Source organism: Passer montanus, unplaced genomic scaffold, assembly GCF_014805655.1.
Source record: "Passer montanus isolate IOZ18808 unplaced genomic scaffold, ASM1480565v1 scaffold64, whole genome shotgun sequence".
Taxonomy (NCBI): Eukaryota; Metazoa; Chordata; class Aves; order Passeriformes; family Passeridae; genus Passer; species Passer montanus.
The window spans coordinates 3,065,627-3,087,525 of record NW_024371482.1 but is presented as its reverse complement, the minus strand read 5'-3'; the positions used below and the strand labels follow the sequence as shown (position 1 = coordinate 3,087,525).

The window sequence follows — 21,899 nt, the reverse complement described above, 5'->3', positions numbered from 1 at the left end:
CTTTGCTCTAGTGATGGCCCCTCAGGAGCTCTCATGGCCCCTCAGGAGCTCTCATGGTCCCTCAGGCCCCAGGAGGTGCAAGAAGCCCAGAGTCTTGGCAGGGAAGTGGCACTGCCAGTGGGACCCTCAGCACGTTTCCCTCAGGGCCCTGGATGAGGGGCTGGCTCTCACCTTGTGCAGCTGTGACACAGTTTGGAAAGAAGCTGCCTTCTTACGTTTCTCCTTGGTCCCTGGCTTGTGAGGTTCCTCTGTTGGGTTGAAATATTGATTACTTACATCAGCAAAACATCTGCCTGCCTTGAAGAACTCAGGGTGCCCTTGAACACCCCTAAAATTCCCACAGCCCTTGCTGTCTCTAAAGCAGAGGTGGTTGTGCCCTGCTGCAAAACAAAGGCACTGGCCACCAAAAACACCCAGCAGCCATCTCCCACAGCACCCAGCTCTGGGTGTTGTTCCTCAGCTCCCAGTAGTAAGACACCCCTTCACACTCCTAAATTTACAGGGCCACCACAACAACCCTACAACCCTACACAAGCCCTCAAACCAACACCCACCTACTAGGATTTTAGTGATCAATGTGGGTTTTCCCTCTGCCTGGGCTGCCAGGGACAGGGATACTGCACCAACAGCTGGGCATGGAGGAGAGGAGGGGAGACACTGAGGTAAAAAAGGTGGTGAGGGGGTTCCTCACCTGAAGCAGAGCCCACATAGTTCTCATAGAGGGAGGCCAGGAGCTTGTTCTGGGATTTCTGGAAGACGGACACCACTGTCTCGTTCAGGGGGTCCTTGTTCTTGTCCAGCCAGCCCACGATGTTGTAGGGCACCTGTGCCAGGACAGGAAGGTCAGGCCAGCCCTGTCCCTGCCCGGGGAAGGTGTGGGGGCTGGGAAGAGCTGCCAGGGACCTACCACACCAGCGTAGTGCACCACCTCAAAGTGCGCCTCGTACTTGCGCTTCTTGTCCGGCCGCGGCTTCTGGAAGTTGGGCGACTTCCCGATGTGGTTGTCGTAGAGCTTGGACTTGAAGGTCATGTCAGAGGCTTTGGGGAACATGCACTCCTCTTCCAGGATGGACAGGATTCCCATGGGCTGCAGGGAGAGGGGGGATGAAGAGGACTGAGCTCAGTGCTGCCATGTCCCATCCCAAAACAGGGGTGCTGTGTGCCACTGAGCATGGGCTTGACCTGGGGGATCCCATCCTAATCCAGGGGCAAGACACTGGCCACAGAGCCAAGCTGTCACTGGCATATTCCAGGCTGCACCTGACCTCCAAGTGGGACTGGCCAGGCCTGCAAGACATGGAAGTTTGCCCAGGCCCAACAGAATGGTGGAAATATTTTCTACAAACTGCTCTGAATGGTCAAGAGGCACTGATGGGCTGCAAGTGGGTAGGAAAAGGGGGGAAGAGATGACTGCTCTCTGGAGGAAAAGGTTGCACCAGGTTTTGTGGCTCCCAGCGGGTAGAAACAGAATTTCCATGTTTTCATAAAGTCAAAATTTGTGTGGAAAAGGTCTCAAAGGGCTGGAGGCTCTGAGCTGTAAGTGTGGGGGAAAAAAAAGTTGGGTACTTGCCACTGATGAGGGAGGGAAAAATTTAATTTTGGTAGCAGAGCACCTCTCTGTTGCAGCCCTTGCACACAAACCATCCCCCAGCAGTACCATTTTCATGCCCTGCCTCACACTCTACCTTCTCAATCAGGTCAATGCAGGCCTGCAGGTCCAGGCCAAAGTCAATGAAGACCCATTCGATGCCTTCCTTCTTGTATTCCTCCTGCTCCAGGACAAACATGTGGTGGTTGAAGAACTGTTGCAGTTTCTCGTTGGTGAAGTTGATGCACAGCTGCTCGAAGCTGTTGAACTGCAAGAACAAAACAGATCCAAGTCAGAAGGAGGAGCTCCAGAAGGGAAGGGATTCACTCTTGTGCTTTGCCTGGTGTGAAGGGTGATCCCTGCCAGGCTCAGCTGTGTGGCTAGCACAGCAGGTAGCCAGCAATCACTAGAGATGTGCCCACAGCAATGTTAAACCATGCCTTGAGAGCTGCCTGCTTGCTCCAGATACATCAATTCAGACCAGAGCTCCTCATCAAGGCCAGCAGATAGGCAGAACAAAGGCATGAGGAGACTGCAAGGAGGGTCTGGGAAGGGAAAAAGGAACCAAAATAAAAAATTACCTGCTCCTGTGATGATCAGTGCTAACCACACTGGTTTTTCCATCTCTTCCAGTGTCTAATGTGATTTTGCATCTTGGATAGTCTATGATGCTTTAAAGTTAGAACCTCCTGACTGAGAAGTTACTGTTTGGAGGCTTGCTGCACCTTATCAGGTGCTTATCAGGTTTAGCCTTATTGATCTGGGATTCTCTATGCATTTTCCAGGACTGAGCTGCCCCTAGAACACTCCCTGAACCCGCTGCAGGGGCCTGCAGAACTCACATCAAAGATCTCGAAGCCTGCGATGTCCAGCACGCCGATGAAGAACTGCCTGGCCAGCTTGGTGTCCAGGGTCTTGTTGATGCGGGTCACCAGCCACTTGAACATGCGGTCGTAGGTGGCTTTAGCCAGGGCCCCCACGGCGTAGAGCACCTGCCAAGGCACAGCCCAGAGCACTCACTGAGCTCCTCTCTGCTCCTGCAGGAGCCACAGGCTCAGAGACAGCTCCTCCTGGCACACAAAGGATGGACAGACCCATCCATGGGGTTCGTGGTTACAGCACAAGCTCCAAAATTAGTTCTGCATTCCTCACAAGCGTGCTCCTGCCCACCTGGCCTATCTTTCCTCCAAGGTCTTAGGATATAAATTCAGTTTAAAGTGACATTTTCAGAAGCCTTGTGCCTGGCCAGAGCCTACAGTCCACTCTGGACAGGACACCAGCTCCTGAACTGTGCTCAAGGACTGGCCTGCACTATTCAGGCCAGGTCTGGGTTCCCAGCTGGGGTGTGGCTGCAATCTGACAAGATGTTTGGTGCATTTGAGTCTTCTACAAGATCAACTCAGATGAGTGTTTAGCTATCCAGAGTTTTCTAATTTTCAGGGCTGAACTCTTCACAGGAGTGTGACTGTCTCTGAAGCAGATCCACAGAACCTGGACCTGCTCTGGCTGGGGGCCAACCCATTTCAGACACTCTTTGAATCTCCAGCCTTGCTTAATGTGCAAAGCTATCAGCCAGCTCTGCCACCCATTTTCTCCTAAAAGCCAAGAAGTGTGGATACACCTTCTCCTGCTGCTCTGGAGTCTCCTCCTACACCCAAGCCAGTGAACTGAAGCACCAGTGGCAGCCCAGTGTGAGCAGGGGACAGGTGTCCTGCTGTCCTGCCACTCACCTGCTCCACGTTCTGACCTTTGGTCACGTACTCATTGCCCACTTTCACACGAGGATGGAGCAGCCCCTTGATGAGGTCAGCTGAGCTGATTCCCATGAGATAGGCAGCTTTGTCAGCACCTGGAAGGCAGCACAAAGGCATGAGGAGCCTGCAAGGAGGGTCTGGGAAGGGAAAAAGGAACCAAAATAAAAAATGACCTGCTCCTATGATGATCAGTGCTAACCACACTGGTTTTTCCACCTCTTCCAGTGTCTAATGTGATTTTACATCTTGGATAGTCAGTGATGCTTTAAAGTTTGAACCTCCTGACTGAGAAGTTACTGTTTGGAGGCTTGCTGCACCTTATCAGGTGCTTATCAGGTTTAGCCTTATTGATCTGGGATTCTCTATGCATTTTCCAGTGGACGTTTGAATTTCTATGCAGTGAATTTGAAGTGATCGGAAAAGAGGGGATTGTCTTTCAAAAACTCCTGACAGCAGATTGTAGCTAGCAAATCACCTCTCTAGGGCAATCACTGCCATGTCAAAACCTTCATTAATTACCAGGTAGCAGCTAAAGCCTGTGTTGTCACTCCTGAGGCACAGAGAACTTTTCTTTCATGAATGTTAATGTGACAAAGACTGATCCAGGAAGCAATTTCTGCTGGATCCCTGCTGAAACCTTCCAATTATGTGCTAGAGTTCCCCCTTCTTACCCTCCCACGTGCTGGAATGTCACCCTTTCCCTTCGGGTTTGTTCTGCAGCCTGACTATTCTTAGATTTGTGAATTGCATTGGATTTTGCTGAGCAACAAACCAGGAGAAGTGTTAGACAGTGATTGTGTCCTACTCTACCAGCTCCCCAGGAGGCTGTGAGCTGAGCAGGACCTGCTCCCAGCCTGGCTCATCCTCTGTGGATGCCCTGCCTGGAATGCTGTCCAGGGAAGGGCAGGAGGTGAGGAGCAGGAGGAGACTGCACAAGATGAAGCCCAGCAGGGGTGTGACAGCCTGCGATGCTGCTGAGACCAGTCTGATGCAGATGAGACCACCGTGCAGAGGAACCATCCCAAATACTCCTGCTCAAGGCCGAGCCCTTGGTGCACCCCAGCAGGGAGAGGTCAGTGAGCAGGGGTGTGACAGCCTGCGATGCTGCTGAGACCAGTCTGATGCAGATGAGACCACCGTGCAGAGGGACCATCCCAAATACTCCTGCTCAAGGTGCACCCTTGGTGCACCCCAGCAGGGCTAGATCAGTGAGGGATCAGGGGATCAGGGGATCCCCACAGGCCAGGCAGGGGAGTTATCCCAGCCTGGGCAGGTCTGCAGCACAGAGCCCCACTCACTTTCAGTGCCATCAGCCTCTGCCTGCTCCTCCCGCTGCTTCTGCTTGAACTTCATGTTCCCAAAGTGCATGATGGCCCCCACTATTTTATAGGAGCCGTATTTCTCATCGCTGCTGAAGCCCAGGATGTCCATGGCGTGCTGAGGAGACACAACGCAGTCCAGATAAAGCAAATTCACCACGCTGACGTGAGGGCCCTTCTCCCATTGTACTCTCCCTGTCCTGGGGCTGGGCAGGGTGCCCTCTCTGGAGGGCACCTAACCAAGGAATCCTGTTCACGGGGTTTGAATGTGGCTCCAGCTCCCACAAGACCCATTTGAAAGCAAAAGGACTGGCCTAGCATCCACAAGGAGGAGGTTCTCCAAGCTGGGGCTCAGGAGGAGACCTGACTGATCTCTACAGCTCCCTGACAGGAGGGGACAGCCAGGGGGGTCGGGCTCTGCTCCTGGGAACAGGGACAGGATGGGAGGGAACAACCTCCAGCTGTGCCAGGGGAGGGTCAGGTTGGATATCAGGAGGAATTCCTTCACAGAAAGAGTTGTCAGGCATTGGCAGGGGCTGCTCAGGGAGGTTTGGAGCCGCCATCCCTGGAGGTGTCCAAGGAAGGGCTGCACATGGCACTCAGTGCTCTGGGCTGGGTGTCAGGATGGGGATAAATCACAGGTTGGACTCAACCATCTTGGGGGTCTTTTCCAAATTTAATCGTTCTGTAATCTTCTTTCTCATGGACACCATGGGAAGTGCTCATGTGCCTCAGCCCCTTCCTGATGCAGGGAATGGCTCTCCCTTCCCTGCCTGGATGAGGCTGTTGGTGCAGATCTGTCACTCTGTCCCTTCCTGTAGGCACAACAGCCACCAATGACCCAGAGGGAATTCCCAACTGATTCAAAGAGGGACACAAGGAAGGCAGGGCACATCCCCAGAGCTGCCCAGAGGAAGGCTGTGCCCTCCCCAGGCCCAGGGCTGTGCACATACATCTGTGGCCATCAGCTCCTCGCCGTCATCCAGGTTGTCTACTGTTGTCACCCCCTGGGAGCAGAAGTGGTAGTCGTAGGGGTTGAGGGACAGCAGCAGCATATCTGCAGGGGGATGACACACAGAGGGTGAGGCCAGCCTGGCAGGGACATCCCTGGGCAGAGGGACAGCCCTGCACACAGATGGAGCAGGAAGGCTTCCCCAGCCTCAGCAGCTGGGGGAGGAACAGCCCCTTCCAGCACAGGCAGGTCCACACATGGGTCCACCTCTTCTGTGCTTGCCTCCAGCTTGCTATCTTGGGACATGGCCTGGCTGCAGACTGATTTAGAAGTGGCCACCATGCCCTTGTGACTCCAGATAAGATTACTGCTCCCTCAGACCTGCCTAATAAGGTGCTGCTCAGCACCAAGCTCAGGAGCCCTCAGCCAAGAGCTGACCACCCCAGGGGCTGTGCCAGCCATCCTTCTGCGTGGGGAAAGGCTTCCTGAGTGTGACGTGGCACCAGGAGGCTGCTCAGAGCTGCCCCAGCACAAGCTCAGATCAGGTGGGGCTGTCCTGGGGATCACATCTACACCAGTGCCCAGAGAGAGCTGGGCAGCTGTGCCCAAGCTCACCTGAGACAGGTCACCTCACTTGCTGAGGAGGCTGCAAAACACTTCCTCTATCCCAAAATGAGTAAATCTGCAGCCTGCACACGCTGAGGTCAGGGCTGTACCCACCACCCCACGAGGACTCTGTGCAAGGCAGCTTTGCAGAGCACATTCCCACCTTGCAGACAGACCCTGCGTGACCTCTGCTCCTACACAGTGGCACAAAGGGCTTGAGTCTGGCTTCTCAGCCTGTGAGGATAATGGAGGCTGGGCTAATGACCTCCTGAAATCCCTTCCACCCTGAATTCCACCAATGCCATGATCCTGCACAGCTAGCAAAGCATTCAGAGGCAGAACCTGCATGGTGAGCTGGGTCTGCTCATTCCTGGGGACCCCAAAGCTGACAACAGAGATCTCTGGAGCTGTTTTCAGGCCATCCTGCATCTCTGGCTGCCTTACCTTGCAGCTCTGGTTTCTTCCCAGACAGGATCTGGTAGAAGATGTGGTAGCTTCGCTCTTTGGGTTGCTGGAAAATCACTCTGGATTTTTCCAGAAGATCTAGAATGAAGTAGGGCAGAGGGGTCAGAGCAGGGCTTGTGCCTTCCCAGAGCTGAGCACAAATGGTGGGATGAATTCCCTCCCTAGGGCAGCTACTCACAGATGTCAATGTCTGCAGAGGCCAATTTCCCTGAGGGGCCAAAGTGGATCCGGATGAACTTGCCCTGAAAACACCCACAGGAGGTAAGTGCTGGGCTTGCCTACAGAGCTCCAGCTCCCAACAGCCCCCAGAAACTGAATTAATTTCCCACTTCTTGAGCTTCTGCTGATGCCAGGCAACTTACTGAACTCTGTAAAGGGGTGAAGTTCTCTGGTTTGTAATGTGAAGAAGCTCAAAGAGCATTGCCCAAGGGTTTGAATACCAGGCAGGCAGAAATCTCCCTGACAGCAGATAAACCCCTGTCCTCAGGTCTATTCTTACCACTGCCCATTTCTGCAGGGCCCTGTGGCACGGAGCCTGCCTGCAGCCCCTGCTCCGTGCTGGGCTCAGGGTCTCCCCCAGCAGTGCCTCCCTCCCCTCCAGGCACAGCAGCTCTGCAGCCCCAGCAGAGCCAGCCTGGGCTCAGCAAAACCAGTGCTGTGTCACTGTCATATCTTCTGAAAAATCCCTTTGCCAGGGTTTCTTCTCCTGGGAAGCTGAGAAGCCTCAGAGAAAAATGAAAACAATAATTATCTGATCACTTCTCCTGTTTTTGCTGCTTTGGAATATGGTCTGGAGATTGTTTATACAGCTGGTCATTGTTTGATAGGTTTCATGTGAATTGTTTTTACTTAATAACCAATCACCATCCAGCTGTGTCGGCACTCTGGAAGGAGTCACGGGTTTTCATTACCATTCTTGTTAAGCCTTCTGTTCTCTATTCTCTAATATAGTTTTAGTATAGCATTCTTTAATATAATATCATATCATAATAAAATAAATTAACCTTCTAAGAACATGGAGTCAGATTCATCATTCCTCCTTTGTCCTGGGGACCCCAGAAACTACCACAGTGCTACTCCCTGGAAGGGACACACATATCTGTCCCAGAGCACTCCAGGCTGTGCTCACTGTCCCTCTCAGCTTTGGTCCTGCCAGGGATGTCTCTCCAGCCACAGGCTGTGACACCAGGGCCATTCATGCTGGCCACCATTTGCTGCACTGATGTAAGCAGAAAAACGTGGCTCTGGCAGTCCAGTGCCACTGGGAAGCAGATCCATCTCCCTACCACCAGTGCACAAGCCCACAGTGCCACCCACAGTGCATGCAGCCCACAGAAGAGCCACAGCTCCCTGTCCCCCCAAGGCACTCACAAAACGGGAGGAGTTGTCGTTTCTTATGGTTTTGGCATTGCCAAAAGCCTCCATGGCTGGGTTAGCCTCGATGATTTGATCCTCGAGGGTGCCCTGGAGAACAAAACCAAAGGGTGTGTCACACAGCCAGAGGGGATCTGTCACCAGGAGCAGGAGCAGCGCCAGGGCTCAGCTGGACCTGCTGCTCCCCAGGCCATGCAGACTGCTCATCAGCACAGCTGGGGTTTGCAGCAGTGCCCTCTGTGGCCTTCTCCTCACCTAAACTGGAGTCCCAGGCTGCTGTCCCCTCTGCACACAGCAGTCCTTGCCCCCTTTCTCAGGAGCTTACACTACTGCACACCAAGAGCAAGCTCATGTTGTCACAACAGGCTGAATCATTTCAGGCTCTCTGATGTCAGGCATTTCCTCTTCCACAAACCAAAGTCTAGGACAGCTCACATCAACAGCACACTGTGAAACAAGGTCCCTTCACCAACAACATGCTCTGCAGGGTCCCAGTGTGATGGGAATACACCACAAGTCCCAGCTGCATGATCTGCTGGGAATAGTGGGGCTCTCCTGAGCAAGCCCTAAGATGATTCCTCTCCTAACCTTGTTTTCTCCCATGTATGTTTCTCTGTTCAAAGATAAAGAAACAGCCTCTGCCTAATGCAGATAAGGCAGGACAAGGATTTGAGGAGAGGAGCAAGAGACTGGTGCTACACCACATGAGGGACAGTGGGTTTGACACCTGCTACAGAGTTTGGTGGCACAGACACCTGCAGGACTTTTCATGAGAGCTTTGCCCATGCTCTGACACATTACAATCCACAGGGCTTTCCTCAGGTGGGGAACATCAGCTCTGGGCTCTGCCCACCCAGAGCCACCCTCTCTTTCCAATGCTGGAACCACAACTGCTCCCCACCTTCCAGCTGTGTGAAGGGCAAAAGAGATGGGGAGCAGCTGTGCATCACACAGTTACCAACACACCATCACCTGTGCAGCCCTGGAGCTCTTATCTCTGCATTCAGCCTGGCCTAAAAATACCTGGCCTGGGCAGCCCCCAGAGGCACAGGTTCAGCCCCTGAGCTGTCTCACCCTGTGTGTCCCAGTGGCCACTGTGTGATGATAAACATTCCCAGCCAAGGCTGTGCACCACCTAAAGGCTCAGAGAAACCAAGGACGTGTGACTGAGCCCTTGGGAGCCCCAGGGGCTGAACCTTTGCTGGGTTTCCTTGGAGCAAACACCTCAGAAATGTCCCCCAGGCAAGGACTGAAGTGCTGGGCAGTGCCAGTCCAGGGCTTGGCAGAGGGTGGCAAGCCTGGGCACCAGCAGGGCACTGGTCTGCAGCACAGGGCTGCCTGTGGCAGAGGGTCTGCTCCTGCCCCTCAGCTGGGCTTTGAGGCTGAGGAGGATCTTCAGGGTGTGAAGGCTTCACCTCACTTTTGGAGGAGCCCACACCATTCCCAGGCAAAGACTGGACAGAAATTAATGTTTCTACCCAGAGTAATTATCCCTTGAAGGAGAGGCTGGAGTCAGAAAGGCAGAAAGAGATGAAAGAGCAAAGCTTCCAGCTGTGGGAAGGAGGCAGATACAGAGCCAAGAGAACTAAACACTGCCCAGGAGCTGCTCCCAGACTTAAGGAGGAGGCCCCACATGTCACCCCATCATAGATCTGTGGTGCAGCAGAACTCTGTCCTCAGCATCAAAGAGCTCACAACACTTACCCCAGTTTTAGTGGCAAGAGCTGCCTAGAGAAAGGAGAAAAAATTATCTTTAGAAATCCAGGAAAGCCAGGCAAGAACCACAAGAAGCATGGTCAGAAAAGCAGGGCATGACCATTTAGTGCCAAAAAAAAGTCCAAGAGAAAAAAAAACTCGGAGGATTAAACTTTATAGGAGAGGCCAAAAAGTTGTTAAATAGATTAGCTCAAGAAAATAAAGAAATGCGTCAAAAAGCAAGAACAGTTAAATTCAAACTTGAAGAAGAGGAAAGAAAATAATGCTGAAGTATTGCTTGTCTGATACCTAAAGCAGCCAGTTTGCTTCCACGAGGGGAAAGCAGGCTGGAGCCTCCAAGTATCCAGAAGAAATAAGCAATTGCAAGGGCAGCTCAAAAATAACCAGCACCAAAGAAAAGCAAGATTCAAAACAAGAGCAAGAAAAGCACAAGGTAGAAAAGGGTCAAAATCAACAAAAGGAGGGGGGAAAAAGGAGAAAATACTGAAAAGCAAGGCTTAAAAGAGGCAAGGTGGGAAATGGAAGGTTTACTTCATCCCTTTAATGTTCCTTAAGAGGATCACTGGGGTATTGAAAGAGGAAGAGAAGAGAAAGAGAACAACTAAAGTACATCTTCCAGGCTGCACGGATTGAGCAGCCACATTAAAAAAAAAAAAAATTCCATTTCCCCTTGAGCAGAATAATTTCAAGCCTTGCTTGTTCAAAAGTCAGGGAAAAGCCAAGCCCTGGGTGGGTCAGACCAAAACATGTTTCCAAACGCAAAAAGTCGGGGAAGAAAAAGTAAGAAGAAAGGGGAAGGTGGGGCAAAAAACAATTAAAAAAACAAAAAAAAAAAAGAAAGAAAGGAAGAAAACAAGAACTTGTTTGAAAATAAGCTCTTACTAATTTCTTGCCCGGTGTGTCGCCCAAGGCTGCGACAATGGCAAAGTACTGAATGACCCGCTTGGTGTTTACAGTCTTACCAGCACCAGATTCTCCGCTTAGAGCAACAGAAACACACAGAGAAGGGCATGAGGCACAGAACAGGCACAACCACCCCAGAAAAGCAAAGCCTCGCAGGACGGGGCTGCTCTCACTCACCCCCAGCCCGGGGGTCGTGCCCGTGTTCGGGGCAGGCCGTGTGCCCCGCTGCCGGCCGGGCCGTGCCGTGCCGTGCCGGGCCCGCGGGGCTGCAGCTGCCCGGGCCCGGCCCGGGGCTGGCAGGGCACCGGGGGGCTGCGGCCCCGCTGAGCTCATGCCTATAGTTAGTGCCGCTGTGCCATTGTAATCCCAGAGCACAAAGAGCCGGGGGGAGCCGCCACCGGACACGCGCCAAGCATCCCTCCGCAGCCCCTGCCTTTCCTAATTAGGCCATGGCCGAGGCTAAAAATGTCCGTGGCTCCTGGCAGCGGCGAGGGGTCCTTTAGAGTCCTTTATATAGCCCTTATCTGTATGTCACTTGAAATCAACCTGGCCTCCACCCTCCCACAGCACCCTTCTCCCCCTCCGGCCAGCATCTCCCTCCGGCCTTGGCCTCCATCTCCCTCCGGCCTTGGCCTCCATCTCCCTCCGGCCTTGGCCTCCATCTCTGCTTTCCCCGGCTCCCCGCAGGGTGCGGGTGCCCGGGGCGCCCCTCGGCAGCGCCCGCAGCTGTCGGGGTGCGGGGGAGCCCGGCTTTGTCACCTGGCACGGCGGCGGCAAGGGCGACAGCTGCGGGGTGGGGAGGGGACACTGCCGGGGGGGCTGCTCCGGGCACGGGGTGCCCGTGCAAGGGGACAGCACGGCGGGTCTCTGCTCACGGAGGGGCACTTACGTGATGAGCATGGACTGGTTTTCACGGTCTGCAAGAGAAGGAGGCGGCGTTAGGGCAGCGCTGCCCACCGCGCCCGGGCCCCAGCAGCCCTGGCCCCCCGGGACGGGTCCCCGGGCAGCGCTTACTGCGGAGCATGTCGTTGTAGGCGTTGTCGGCGATGGAGTAGATGTGCGGGGGTGCCTCCGAGCGCCGCTTGCCCTTGTAGGCTGCCACCACGGGCGCCTTGTACACCGGCAGCCACTTGTAGGGGTTGATGGTGACACAGAAGAGCCCCGAGTAGGTCTGCAGGGGGAAAAGGGGGAGATGAGGGATGTGGGGATGTCCCAATGCCCCCTCAGATCCCCCACCCCACCCCACGGGTGCCGTGGGCTTACGTAGATCATCCAGTGGGAGTAGCGGCGCTTGAGGTTGTAGAGCACAGAGGCCTCGTTGAGGTGTGTCAGCATGGCCATGTCCTCAATCATGTCGAACTTGGGGGGGTTCATGGGCTGCACCTCGTCCTCCTTCACCACCCGTGTCTGTCAGAGGAGGGGGACACGTCAGAGGGACCCCAATCCTCACCGAGCACCCTCTGCCCCCAAACCTGCCAGGTGGGAGGACACCCTGACAGTCCCGTGCTGGGGACAGCCTTGGCCATGTGCCTGCTGTCATCCTAGCAGGGCTGCCCAACATTCTGGGGTGACAGGCCCGGGGCAGCCCCAGCAGCACCCGGCCACAAAGCCCAGCTGGGACAAGCACACCCAGCTTGCTCCCTCCTCAGGGTTGAGCCTGAGCTCAGGTTGTTGCTGAGCCTGACAGAGGGGTCCAAGTTATTCCCCCAAAATGTGCTTGGCACCCCCACCCTGTGTTCTCCTTCCCAGCCTAATAGCCCGTGCCAGTCCTGTCTTTTGCTCCAAAGACATCCCTGGTTATTTGGGCAAACAGCTGAAGCCTGTACCCCATCACTTAAAACTGGATTTATTTAATCCCACGAGACCAAGCACGGGGAAAATATCACGTTACGTATCTGGCCCGGATGGAGAAGCTGGATTTAGCAAATGGTCCTGTTAATAAAGACTAAATGAAATCTTTCAGAGGTTTATCTGTTTTATGGGTGAAGATGAAGCGCGACATTATAGTGCCCGCCAGGTGTTAAAAGGCGCCAGGTGTTAAAAGCAGGAGGGTACACAGAAGGATAAGGGAGGGCTTTATATCTCGACTTTCTGCTGGAAATGCTTATCCAGGGAAAGCTGATATAGTTTCTGATTTTGTAAATCCATGACAAATCATTAAAAAGACAGTTTCAAGAGGAAACCGCAAATAGGGTTTGGAAACTGCTCTGTTCTCAGAATTGGAAGCTGTTCTGTATATCAGAAGAAATTTCTAAAATTTGTAACGCCTCTATGACAAATTTTACTTTTGAGAGGGCAAATCTCTTTACTTGCTTTCCAAAATTCAGACAAAAATCTTTTCAAAGCCTTGACACTTTTCAAAGACAATTACATATCTCTTTTTTTCACATTTAGCAGCACAAACCGTTCTTAGTGCTATTCTGACTAGAGAAGAAACAGAAATAATAAAGTCTATCATCTAATGCTGGGTGAGGTCCTTGTTCTTTTCCCCAGTTTCATACGAGTGTGCTCTGCAGTGAAATTGCAGGGTCATGAAACTTGCACAGTGAAGAAAGGAATATTAATTAAGCTCATTTGCAGCTAATTGCACTGGATATTATCTTGACAAATACCAGCTGGTCCTTGCTTGCTTTGCCGCGGAAAGCTGGCGCCTCTCCTCCCAACAGCTCACCCCACTGCAGATCTGGGCTAAAAGGAGCAGGAATTGGCCAACTGGCCCCTTACCTGTTGTGTCAGGCTCCGGGATGAGCCGGCCACTGGTTCAGCATCACAAAGGGCTGTGCTGGGGGTGCTCCCCCACCCAGGAGCTGTGCTGGGCCAGCCCCACCGTGCCCTCGGTGTGTCCCGCAGGACACCCACAGGGCTGTGACAGCAACCCCTCGGTGGGAGATGCTGAACTGGTGCCACCCTTGGCAAGGAACTGGCCTACGTGTGCTGACACCGCCGTGTGTGTCCCCCCGGGGCACGACTGATCAGCGGACAGGGTTATCAGCAAGAGCTCACGGCTTGGGACGTGATCCTGTCACACGGATCCCCCCTCCACACACACTTGTTCTCCCTTGGAAAAGGAAAGGTATTTGCTTACTTCCTTATCTTTGGTTTCCACAGTGACTTTGCCACCAGAGCTTTCTTTTATTTCCACTTCGATATAGGCTTCTTTCTCATCAGGGATCCAAGCTCGCTTCTTTCCTGCAGGAGACATGGGGAAAGGAGAGGAAAAGAGACAGATTGTAATATAGGAGACCACATGAAATTGTCAACTGAAAGCCACTTAAATGCAGTTTGATAATGTGGAAGACAGTGATTATTCCTTCCTATGTTCTTGGTCATAGCAGCTGGGATTTCTTTGCCTTCTTCATGTTTGGCAGCTTTTTATTTTGGTGGGGTCAGCTTCTATCCTGACAGAAATCTGGTGCTTCATGTGTGCCTGCACTCAGACTGTCATTAGAAGAGGACAATGTGAGGAAGCAAAACTCTTCTCTTCTGCCAAACTGCAAGGAGCAAGTTGGGCCCCGCATCCTGAGCATGGCAAGCCATGGAAGAGCAGGGTGGCTGGGACAGAGGGGACACCTCCAAAATGAAAGAGCTGCAGAAGGCTTTGATACCAGTCCCCCAGCCCTCCTGCCCCTTAGGACTGAGGGAGATGAAGGATCACCTCCACAGAAAGTCAAAAACCTGCTTTTCTCACTTGTGAGATCCCCTCCAGGGTGCTGGGGGAGTTCTGCAGTGCCTGTGATGCCTTGAGGAGCAGCACAGGGAGAGGGGCAGGGAGGACTCCAGAGGGGCAGAGGGGCAGAGGGGCAGGCTGGGGGACACAGCTGGGTGTGCTGGGCTCGGGGACACAGCCAGGTGTGCTGGGCTCGGGGACACAGCCGGGTGTGCTGGGGGACACAGCCAGGCTGTGCTGGGGGACACAGCCAGGCTGTGCTGGGCTCGGGGACACAGCCGGGTGTGCTGGGGGACACAGCCGGGTGTGCCCAGGGCTCTTACCATCGAATGGGATGGTCTGAAGCTTCAGCTGCTCCGTGTAGCTTTTCCGCAGGTACGGGGCAGCCTCCCCAAACTCGCTCATGTCCAGCAGAGACATCTTGTCTATCTGAGAGAGACTTGGCAGCAGCAAAGGAAGAGTGAAAGACACCTGAGTCCTGAAAGGAGGGAAGGAGAAGGGGTCAGTGCATGGGGAAAGCGCCTGCCACTGGGTTGAGAACCACTAGTGACACGGTCACCAAACAAGCTTTTGATTTTAGGGAGTGAGAGAAGACAGCGACAATGCTAGCTGATAAAAATTATATTAATGAGACAATTACTGAACACTTTCCCTTCTGATGCTGTCATCCCCCCACTGTAAGTCCCAGCTGGGTGAGCCAGAATGACTTTGGTGTCAAAACTCACATTCCCACTTTAGGTGAGATTGTCAATAACACCCTTTCCTTGATAAGCTCAGCTAAAACCCATCCCAGCTCTACAGACCCACTGGAGCCCTGGTGCCCTGCACAAAGACCCAGGGCTGTCCTGCTGAGCGATACTGCAGCAAGATAAAAGCAAGGCTGGATGTGTTATCCCTGGGAAGACCCTTCTAGAAGGCTGGTGTGGCAGCTGCTTGGAAAAGCACTTTTATGACTGAGCTTCTTAATATCCATCTAATGCAGTGCCACCCTGCAGAGCTCCGGAACGCCGCAGCCATCAAGGATGGAGCCACAAACTTGGCAAAACACACGGTCCTCAGCAAAAATGCTCATGATCCAGGTCTGTCCCACCCTCCCCTGTGCCAGCAGAGCCAGCCCCTGTCCCCTGGGATCAGCCACCCTGCAGGGGTGAAGCGGGTTAGTACAGGGGACACGCGTGCACACAGCCATGCTCTGTATTACTGACCTTGGTGCTAGGACTGAGTGGCTCTGTGCACGCTGCAAAGCCCCTTTTTATTGTGTCTGTCAAGGTCAGAGTGGGAAAAGATATGTCAGAAATTCCCATGTGTCATGTCCACACAGCTCCATTGGTGCTGCTGTCCCACTGCCCGGACAGACACAAAAGGCAAACTTCACTTTTATCTCTCTGCAAATGCAGCCTGGTTATTTTTATTCCTGTATTGTCAGGCGAGTACAAAGGCAGAGTGAGAGAGTGCAGCTTGGGAAGGCAGCACAGCTCTCCCAGCCTGCTCTGCCTGCTCTAGTGGGGAGCTGAGCAATGAGAGCTCTGCCAGTTCCTCCTGCACCTGAGCACTTGCTCCTGCCTCCCACCATGCCAGGAGAGTTGCTCCTTGGTGGGATGTGTGTGGCTGCTGGCTTTTCCAGCTGGAACATCCCAACTTCTCACTCAGCTCTGGTTTAGCTTCTCCCAGACAGACTGTCTGGAAGAGGAAGGACCTTGGGGCTTGATCCTCCAGGTTCTGCTCCCTGAACTCCTCACCTTGGCATAGGAGCTTGTTTTGTGGCTAGGCCAAGTTCATAATCTCTCAACAGAGAGGTCGCTGGGTTTCCTGCACACCATTTTACCCAGACAGCACCCAAAGGTGCTGTGTACAACGTGGTGATGGCAGCCTGGAGCACAGCTCCATCCTGGCAGCACCATGGGCTGCCCAAGATGGGAACAGGACACCCTGAGGCCATGCCAGCTCAAGGAAAAGCCACTTAGCTGCTCGCATCCAAAAAGTGCAATGATGTTTCTACCCTGGGGAACCAGGACCTGTGGCTGCAGGGTTTGATATTCCCCATTCAGCACCTCTCACACCCCAGAGTAAATTAGGGCTGCTGTAGCCTCTGACAGTGGGGGAAACTGAGGCAGGGAGTGGTTAAGGATCAGCTGTGCAGTGCTGTGCCCAGGCTGGATGTGGCACAGACTCTGTCACAGCCAGAATAGCAGCACCAGAAGCTGCTTTGGGCATGTGGCTTCAGCCTGGGCACACAGCCGAGGCTGCAGAGAGATTTTTGCAGCCCCAGCACGTGCCCTGAATCCGAGCCCCAGCCATAGTCAGTCTTTCCATCCAGCACACAGGTCTGCTGCTACACACCCCAGTCTGGGTTCCCAGTGCCATCATCTCTGCACTGCCCCACAGAAAGGTCCCTGCCCTCCCACCCTGCTTTGGATCTGCGAGATTCATGGGGTGTGGGAAATAGTAAAGGTAAGATTTTCAGAAAGCTGGAAAAGCAGGCTTTAGAAACAGAAAGAACAGAGAATCAGCTGCAGCTGTAAGGTCTGAGGGTAGAAAAACTTACAATAGTATAGCAAGTAAGGACATGAAACAACAGTTTGAGGAAACCTGCAAAGACAGAGGAGGACTGCAGAGCCATCCCCTGTGGGCTGAGCCCCAGCAGGAGGATGGCTGGGCTCAGGGATGCTTGATGTTGCCTTCACTGGCAGCAATGTCAGAGCTTTGCACGGTGCCAGACTGCCCCAAGAACTGAAAATGGAGGGGAATCTGGAGCACAGACAAGGACTTTGGGTACAGCAGGATAAAAGGGTGCAGGGCCCCATCCCCATGTCCCACGTGGGCACTCCTCAGCAAGTTGGTGGTCAGGAGTGCAGGTCCTCCTCTGGATTTGTGAGCAGCTGGTGCAGAGCTGGACTCCACCAACACATCTGCTGCCACCCTCCAGGGGAGACCATGGGGACACCAGTCCTGAGGTCCCTCTTGACCATGGCATGCTCATCTTACCAAGATGGCAGAGTTCCAGTGTCCTGAAGAGCCACAGGCTCTGGGGGACCACAGAGCCCTCTGAGGTTACCCTGGTGGTCTTCTGCCTTTGCCCTGGGCTCAGAGTCAGGTTTCCACCCACGCCCTGGAGGGACCCGAGGCTTTGGTGGGTCCTGTGCCAAGTACCTTTGCCACAAGCGCCCCGGCAGTGGGATGAGCCCTTGGCCCAGACCCACCAGCTGGCCCAGCCTCACACATTCTTCTCAGGGCATGTACTCGCCCCACACTCTGCTCACCCCCTCCCCTGCCTTATCTTTAAAGCGATTTTATTTTCGGAGATTCCTCCTGCAGTTCCTTCTGTTCGCCCTGGTTCCTCTCCCTCTTTGAAGAGGTTCCAGCAGGGTCCATCAAAGGCCAAGCAGAGCTGCAGCAGGAGAAATGTGAATTGGTCACTCCAGCAGCTGCTGAAGGGTTCTTCTGCCAGGTCTGGGTGGGTTTGGCGCTGGTGTTTGTGATGTGGTTTTTCTGGATGGTGGGAAGCTCATCCTTTTATGGCTGGCAAGGCCTGAGCTGTGCCATGCTCAGGCAGGTGGGACAGGGCAGTAGGATCCTATGGACCTTCCACAAAATCCCATGGCACACCGAGGAGCTCATGGCTTCAGCCTGGGCAGAGGGGAGTTTTCTCTAGGTGGCTCTTGCCCAGAGTGAACAGTGTGCTCAAATGATTCCCCAGCCTGCACGCCCACCCCCAGCAGTGAGATCATCTCCCCTGACCACTGAGACACCTCTGCTCTTCCCCCTGGCTCTGTGCTTGGTGTTGGTGCCCCGTGATATGATGGAAAAGGAGGGGGCTCCTCAGGCAAGCCCCCGAGGGCTGGACAAGCCTCTCCCATGGGACAGGACACCACCAGCACCAGAGAGCAGAGCTGCCCCTTCAGTGAATGTTTTGTGGTCAGACCAGCTCCTACCCAGCCCTGGAGAGCCAGGAGGGTGCCAGGGGCTCAGCCACCCTCTCCAGAGAAATCCTCTGGCTGCTCCCTGACCCCCAGGAGGAATGTTTCCCATTAGCAGGCTCTGATAAGTGGCAGGAAGGAGAATTACTCTCGGTGTCGGGCAGCTCGCTAGAGGTTTCCACACTTAACATATCCCCACTATCAGCTCCTGAAATGCACTGGAGGGGGGTGCAAAGGCGGCTGATTAGATAAAGACAATCTGCAGAGGGGCTATTTCAGGCATATTTCCATGGAGTGGGAATGTCTGCTTGCAGGAGGTGACAGGCCAGTGCTGCCAGACCGGTCACATCCCTCCCGCTCAGCCTGCCCGTGCAAAGCCCCCTCCAAAGCAAATCCCTGAGCCCCCCAGCCCTGTCCCAGCAGGGTGACAGAGAAAGCAGCCACAGCCCAGCACAGCCCCCTCGAAGTGAGCAGGAGATGGGGCAGCAGCAATGCTGCTGCTGGCATCCCGAAGGTAAGGTGCTCCTGTGGGGTTTAGGATGGGGTTGGCACGGGATCTCTCTCATCTCACAGCTCTTCTCAATATGGTACTGCCTGGATGTCCCTCCCGAAGGTAAGGTGCTCCTGTGGGGTTTAGGATGGGGTTGGCACGGGATCCCCTCATCTCACAGCTCTTCCCACCATGGTACTGCCTGGATGTCCCTCTCTGGGGACAGTGCTGGATCCATCCTGAGCTGGCTGTCCTTTGGCTGGCAGTGCTGCCTCTCCAGCCCTCCAAGAACACACACACAAAGCTCCTGCTGCCATGAGCACCCTCCTGCAGTGGTTCCCACCTTGCCCTGGGCAGCACAGGCATGTTGGTGGCTGACCCTCCACAAAGAGAGCCTCCAAAATGAGTATCAGGAATGAGAAAGTACCTGGAAGAGACATGGCATGAGGAATTATTGTATAGAGTTGGCAAGCAAGGTCACACACAGGCGTGGAGAGAGTGAGGTCACTGGAGACTGGGAAAATTGGAGAGGTTTTGTTTGTTGGCCCTGAATTTTCCAGCTTTGAGGTTCTGAGGGTTTTTGTTTAGGGATTGCCATGATAAAGCATCTATGTAGGAATGAAGGTTGTACTGAACACTGCAAAATTACAGGAATGTGTGGGCCATAGGTGAGGTTTTGGCAATGCACCTCAAAACAATGAGAGTAAAGAGAATCTTGCCCTGTTCATCTTAATTGCACCTCAATTGCAGCTGGCCTGCCAGGACAGACCCTAGAACACACAGCCTTTGGAAATCATGACCAGCAGCTGCCTTGGAGGCTGCAAGGGAGGGGCAGAGGCTGATCAGAACCAGAGCTGGGCTGCACTTCTGACACTCTCTGGCCCTGCAGTGCCCCAGCTGCTCTGGTTTGCACCAGCTTTCACCTGCTGTGAGATCTGGAGCAGACTGGGGAGATTTTTGGAGGAGGTTGGTGGGTGTTGTCGTGCACATACAGACCAAGTCCACACACAACCAGCTCCTGGGACGATCCCATCCCAGCCCCTGCTATCTCCATCCCTCTTGCACATTCTCCTTCACTCCATGTGAAGCCTCCCCACTGCTCTGGGTCATCAACCCTCACACAGGATTGAGCTCAGTCCCTCTCATGGCAGGGGACAACTGCTCAAAGTGGAGTAGCAACAGGTGTGGGAGCTCTTGATGGGATCTGATCAGCTTGGACCTTTCTCAAGACCCAGGAGGGAGGAATATTCCTGCATGTCCTCACATCACGACAGGAGAACTTCTCACCTCACTATGGCACATCAGCCAAGATGGGCTTTTCTGTGTCAAAACTGCAGTGAATTTCAGGTTCCAGGTATCCAGTCTCTAGTCTGGACTGCAGACAGCAGCTTTCCCCTATAAACTGTCCCCTGCCCCTAAACAAGGCTCTGTGCCATGGCTTTTGGGCTCAGGGTTTTCCTGAGCACCCCAGCACAGCAGCTGAGCTGGACACACACACACAGAGTCCGTGCTCCCACACGCTTGGTGGCTGATTGTTGGATTATGGGAAAAAAAACCCAACATAATCCAACATCCAGAAAAAAACATAATCAGAAAAAATCATAATCCAGCAGCTGGAAGTGAAATAACCCTCCCTAGAAGTCTGTAAGTCCCTCCTGAGGGACAGTGGAGGTACAGGCTCTGATCTCTGCTCTCTGTGACAGTGACAGCACCCAGGGAACGGCTGGAGCTGTGTCAGGGCATGTTCAGGCTGGAGATCAAGGAAAGGTTCATCCCTCAGAGGGGCTGGCACTGCCCAGGCTCCCCAGGGAATGGGCACGGCCCCGAGGCTGCCAGAGCTCCAGGAGCCTTTGGACAGCGCTGCCAGGGGTGCCCAGGGTGGGGCTGTTGGGGGGTCTGGGCAGGGCTGGGTGAACCCGGTTGTCCCTTCCAGATCGGGATATTCCAAAGGCTCCCCGGGGCAGTAAGGGCTGGTGCTGGTGGGGATCTGGGCCCAGCACCAGCTGCTGGGTCCCTGCACTGGGGCTGTCCCTGCAGGGACCTGCTCCCTGCTGGCAGAAGGGGATCCTCACCGGTGGCTGGTCCCCCCTGGTGCTGTGGAGGCCTGGGCACAGCTCAGGGCAGCAAAGGTGCAGCCTGGCACGGCAGGTCTGTTTGCCACCCCGGTCCTGCTGCCCCTCTGGCAGCCAGGCTCAGGCTATTTATACCTCACCCCACAGCCACTTCATGGCACAGAAGGGTCTGGTGGAAAAGCCAAGGAAGTGAAATTACTTTGGGGAAGAAATGACACTACCCACTTATAAATAAACGCGGGTTTCATTGATCTTTTAGATGCTCCCTTGGCAGAGAGTCCAATGTCACCGCTCCAGCAATGCAGACAATACTCGGGCATTGTTTTATTCTCAGTTACAGGGAAAGGGACAGCACCAGCTGCCGTTCTATCTTTAGCCCATGAGAGCACCCTTCAATTGTTCTGCACTTCAAACAATAGCCCCACGTGGGGGAGAGGAGGATTGCTGGCTTTACCACAGCGTTTTGCATCGAAATACAGCCTTAGAGACACCAGACTGCTGTCACGCCCTGGCTGAAGCCGGTGCTTATACCGCAGGGAAGCCAGGCTTCCAGAGTGTCTTGTTTTTATTGTGGATGATGGGCCAGCAAGAGGTTTGGCTCCCCGAGGAGATCTTTGAACTCTCTTGCATGAAAATAGCCCTGTTGTTCTGTCTTTGGGGTCTGGTGCTGGGCATCACATCATCTCCTCCTGCCGTGCCTTTGGGGCTGCTCTATTGCAAGCACTGGTTTCTGCACTGATGCCCAAATATCCTCAGGTAAAACAGAGCTGCCCAAAACCTCAGACTGAGCTAAACTGGTTTCTCTGCAGCTGGAAATGCAAAGGAGAACCCAAAGGGGCTTTGGGTTTTTCCCCTCATTACAGGGTACCAGGGAAGCGGGTGTGCGAGGATGAGCAGCTCCTTGGAGGCGTGGAGGGGCAGCCAGCGCCCAGCTCTGCACCCACCGGCAGCTGCAGGGTATCAAATGCCGTGCAGAGCCCGCAGTGCCGCAGGCAGGCGAGCTGCTGCCTCTCTGGTGGCTCTGGCGGTGCCCCCGGGCACGGCCGGGAGCTGCGGTGTGCCAGGGGCACGGCGGG

The 21,899-nt window shown here is 54.1% G+C and overlaps 1 protein-coding gene across 3 annotated transcripts in view; it reads right to left on the bottom strand.

Moving 5' to 3' along the window:
- The window catches only part of MYH7B (myosin heavy chain 7B), a 29,640-nt gene extending 14,818 nt beyond the window's left edge, over window positions 1–14,822 (bottom strand). The window contains exons 1-18 of one of the 3 annotated variants that reach the window (XM_039728230.1): window positions 14,668–14,822; window positions 13,763–13,866; window positions 11,941–12,084; window positions 11,692–11,848; window positions 11,567–11,594; window positions 10,657–10,753; window positions 9,763–9,786; window positions 8,056–8,148; window positions 6,863–6,926; window positions 6,664–6,762; window positions 5,615–5,718; window positions 4,641–4,779; window positions 3,319–3,437; window positions 2,431–2,580; window positions 1,686–1,856; window positions 908–1,087; window positions 692–824; window positions 172–248 (exon numbers count right to left, since the gene is read on the bottom strand). In XM_039728230.1, the coding sequence (XP_039584164.1) occupies window positions 172–248; window positions 692–824; window positions 908–1,087; window positions 1,686–1,856; window positions 2,431–2,580; window positions 3,319–3,437; window positions 4,641–4,779; window positions 5,615–5,718; window positions 6,664–6,762; window positions 6,863–6,926; window positions 8,056–8,148; window positions 9,763–9,786; window positions 10,657–10,753; window positions 11,567–11,594; window positions 11,692–11,848; window positions 11,941–12,084; window positions 13,763–13,866; window positions 14,668–14,764 (1,980 nt within the window). In that variant the 5' untranslated portion in view covers window positions 14,765–14,822. The other 2 variants (XM_039728229.1, XM_039728228.1) reach the window with 2 other exon arrangements.
- Window positions 14,823–21,899: the final 7,077 nt, after the last annotated feature.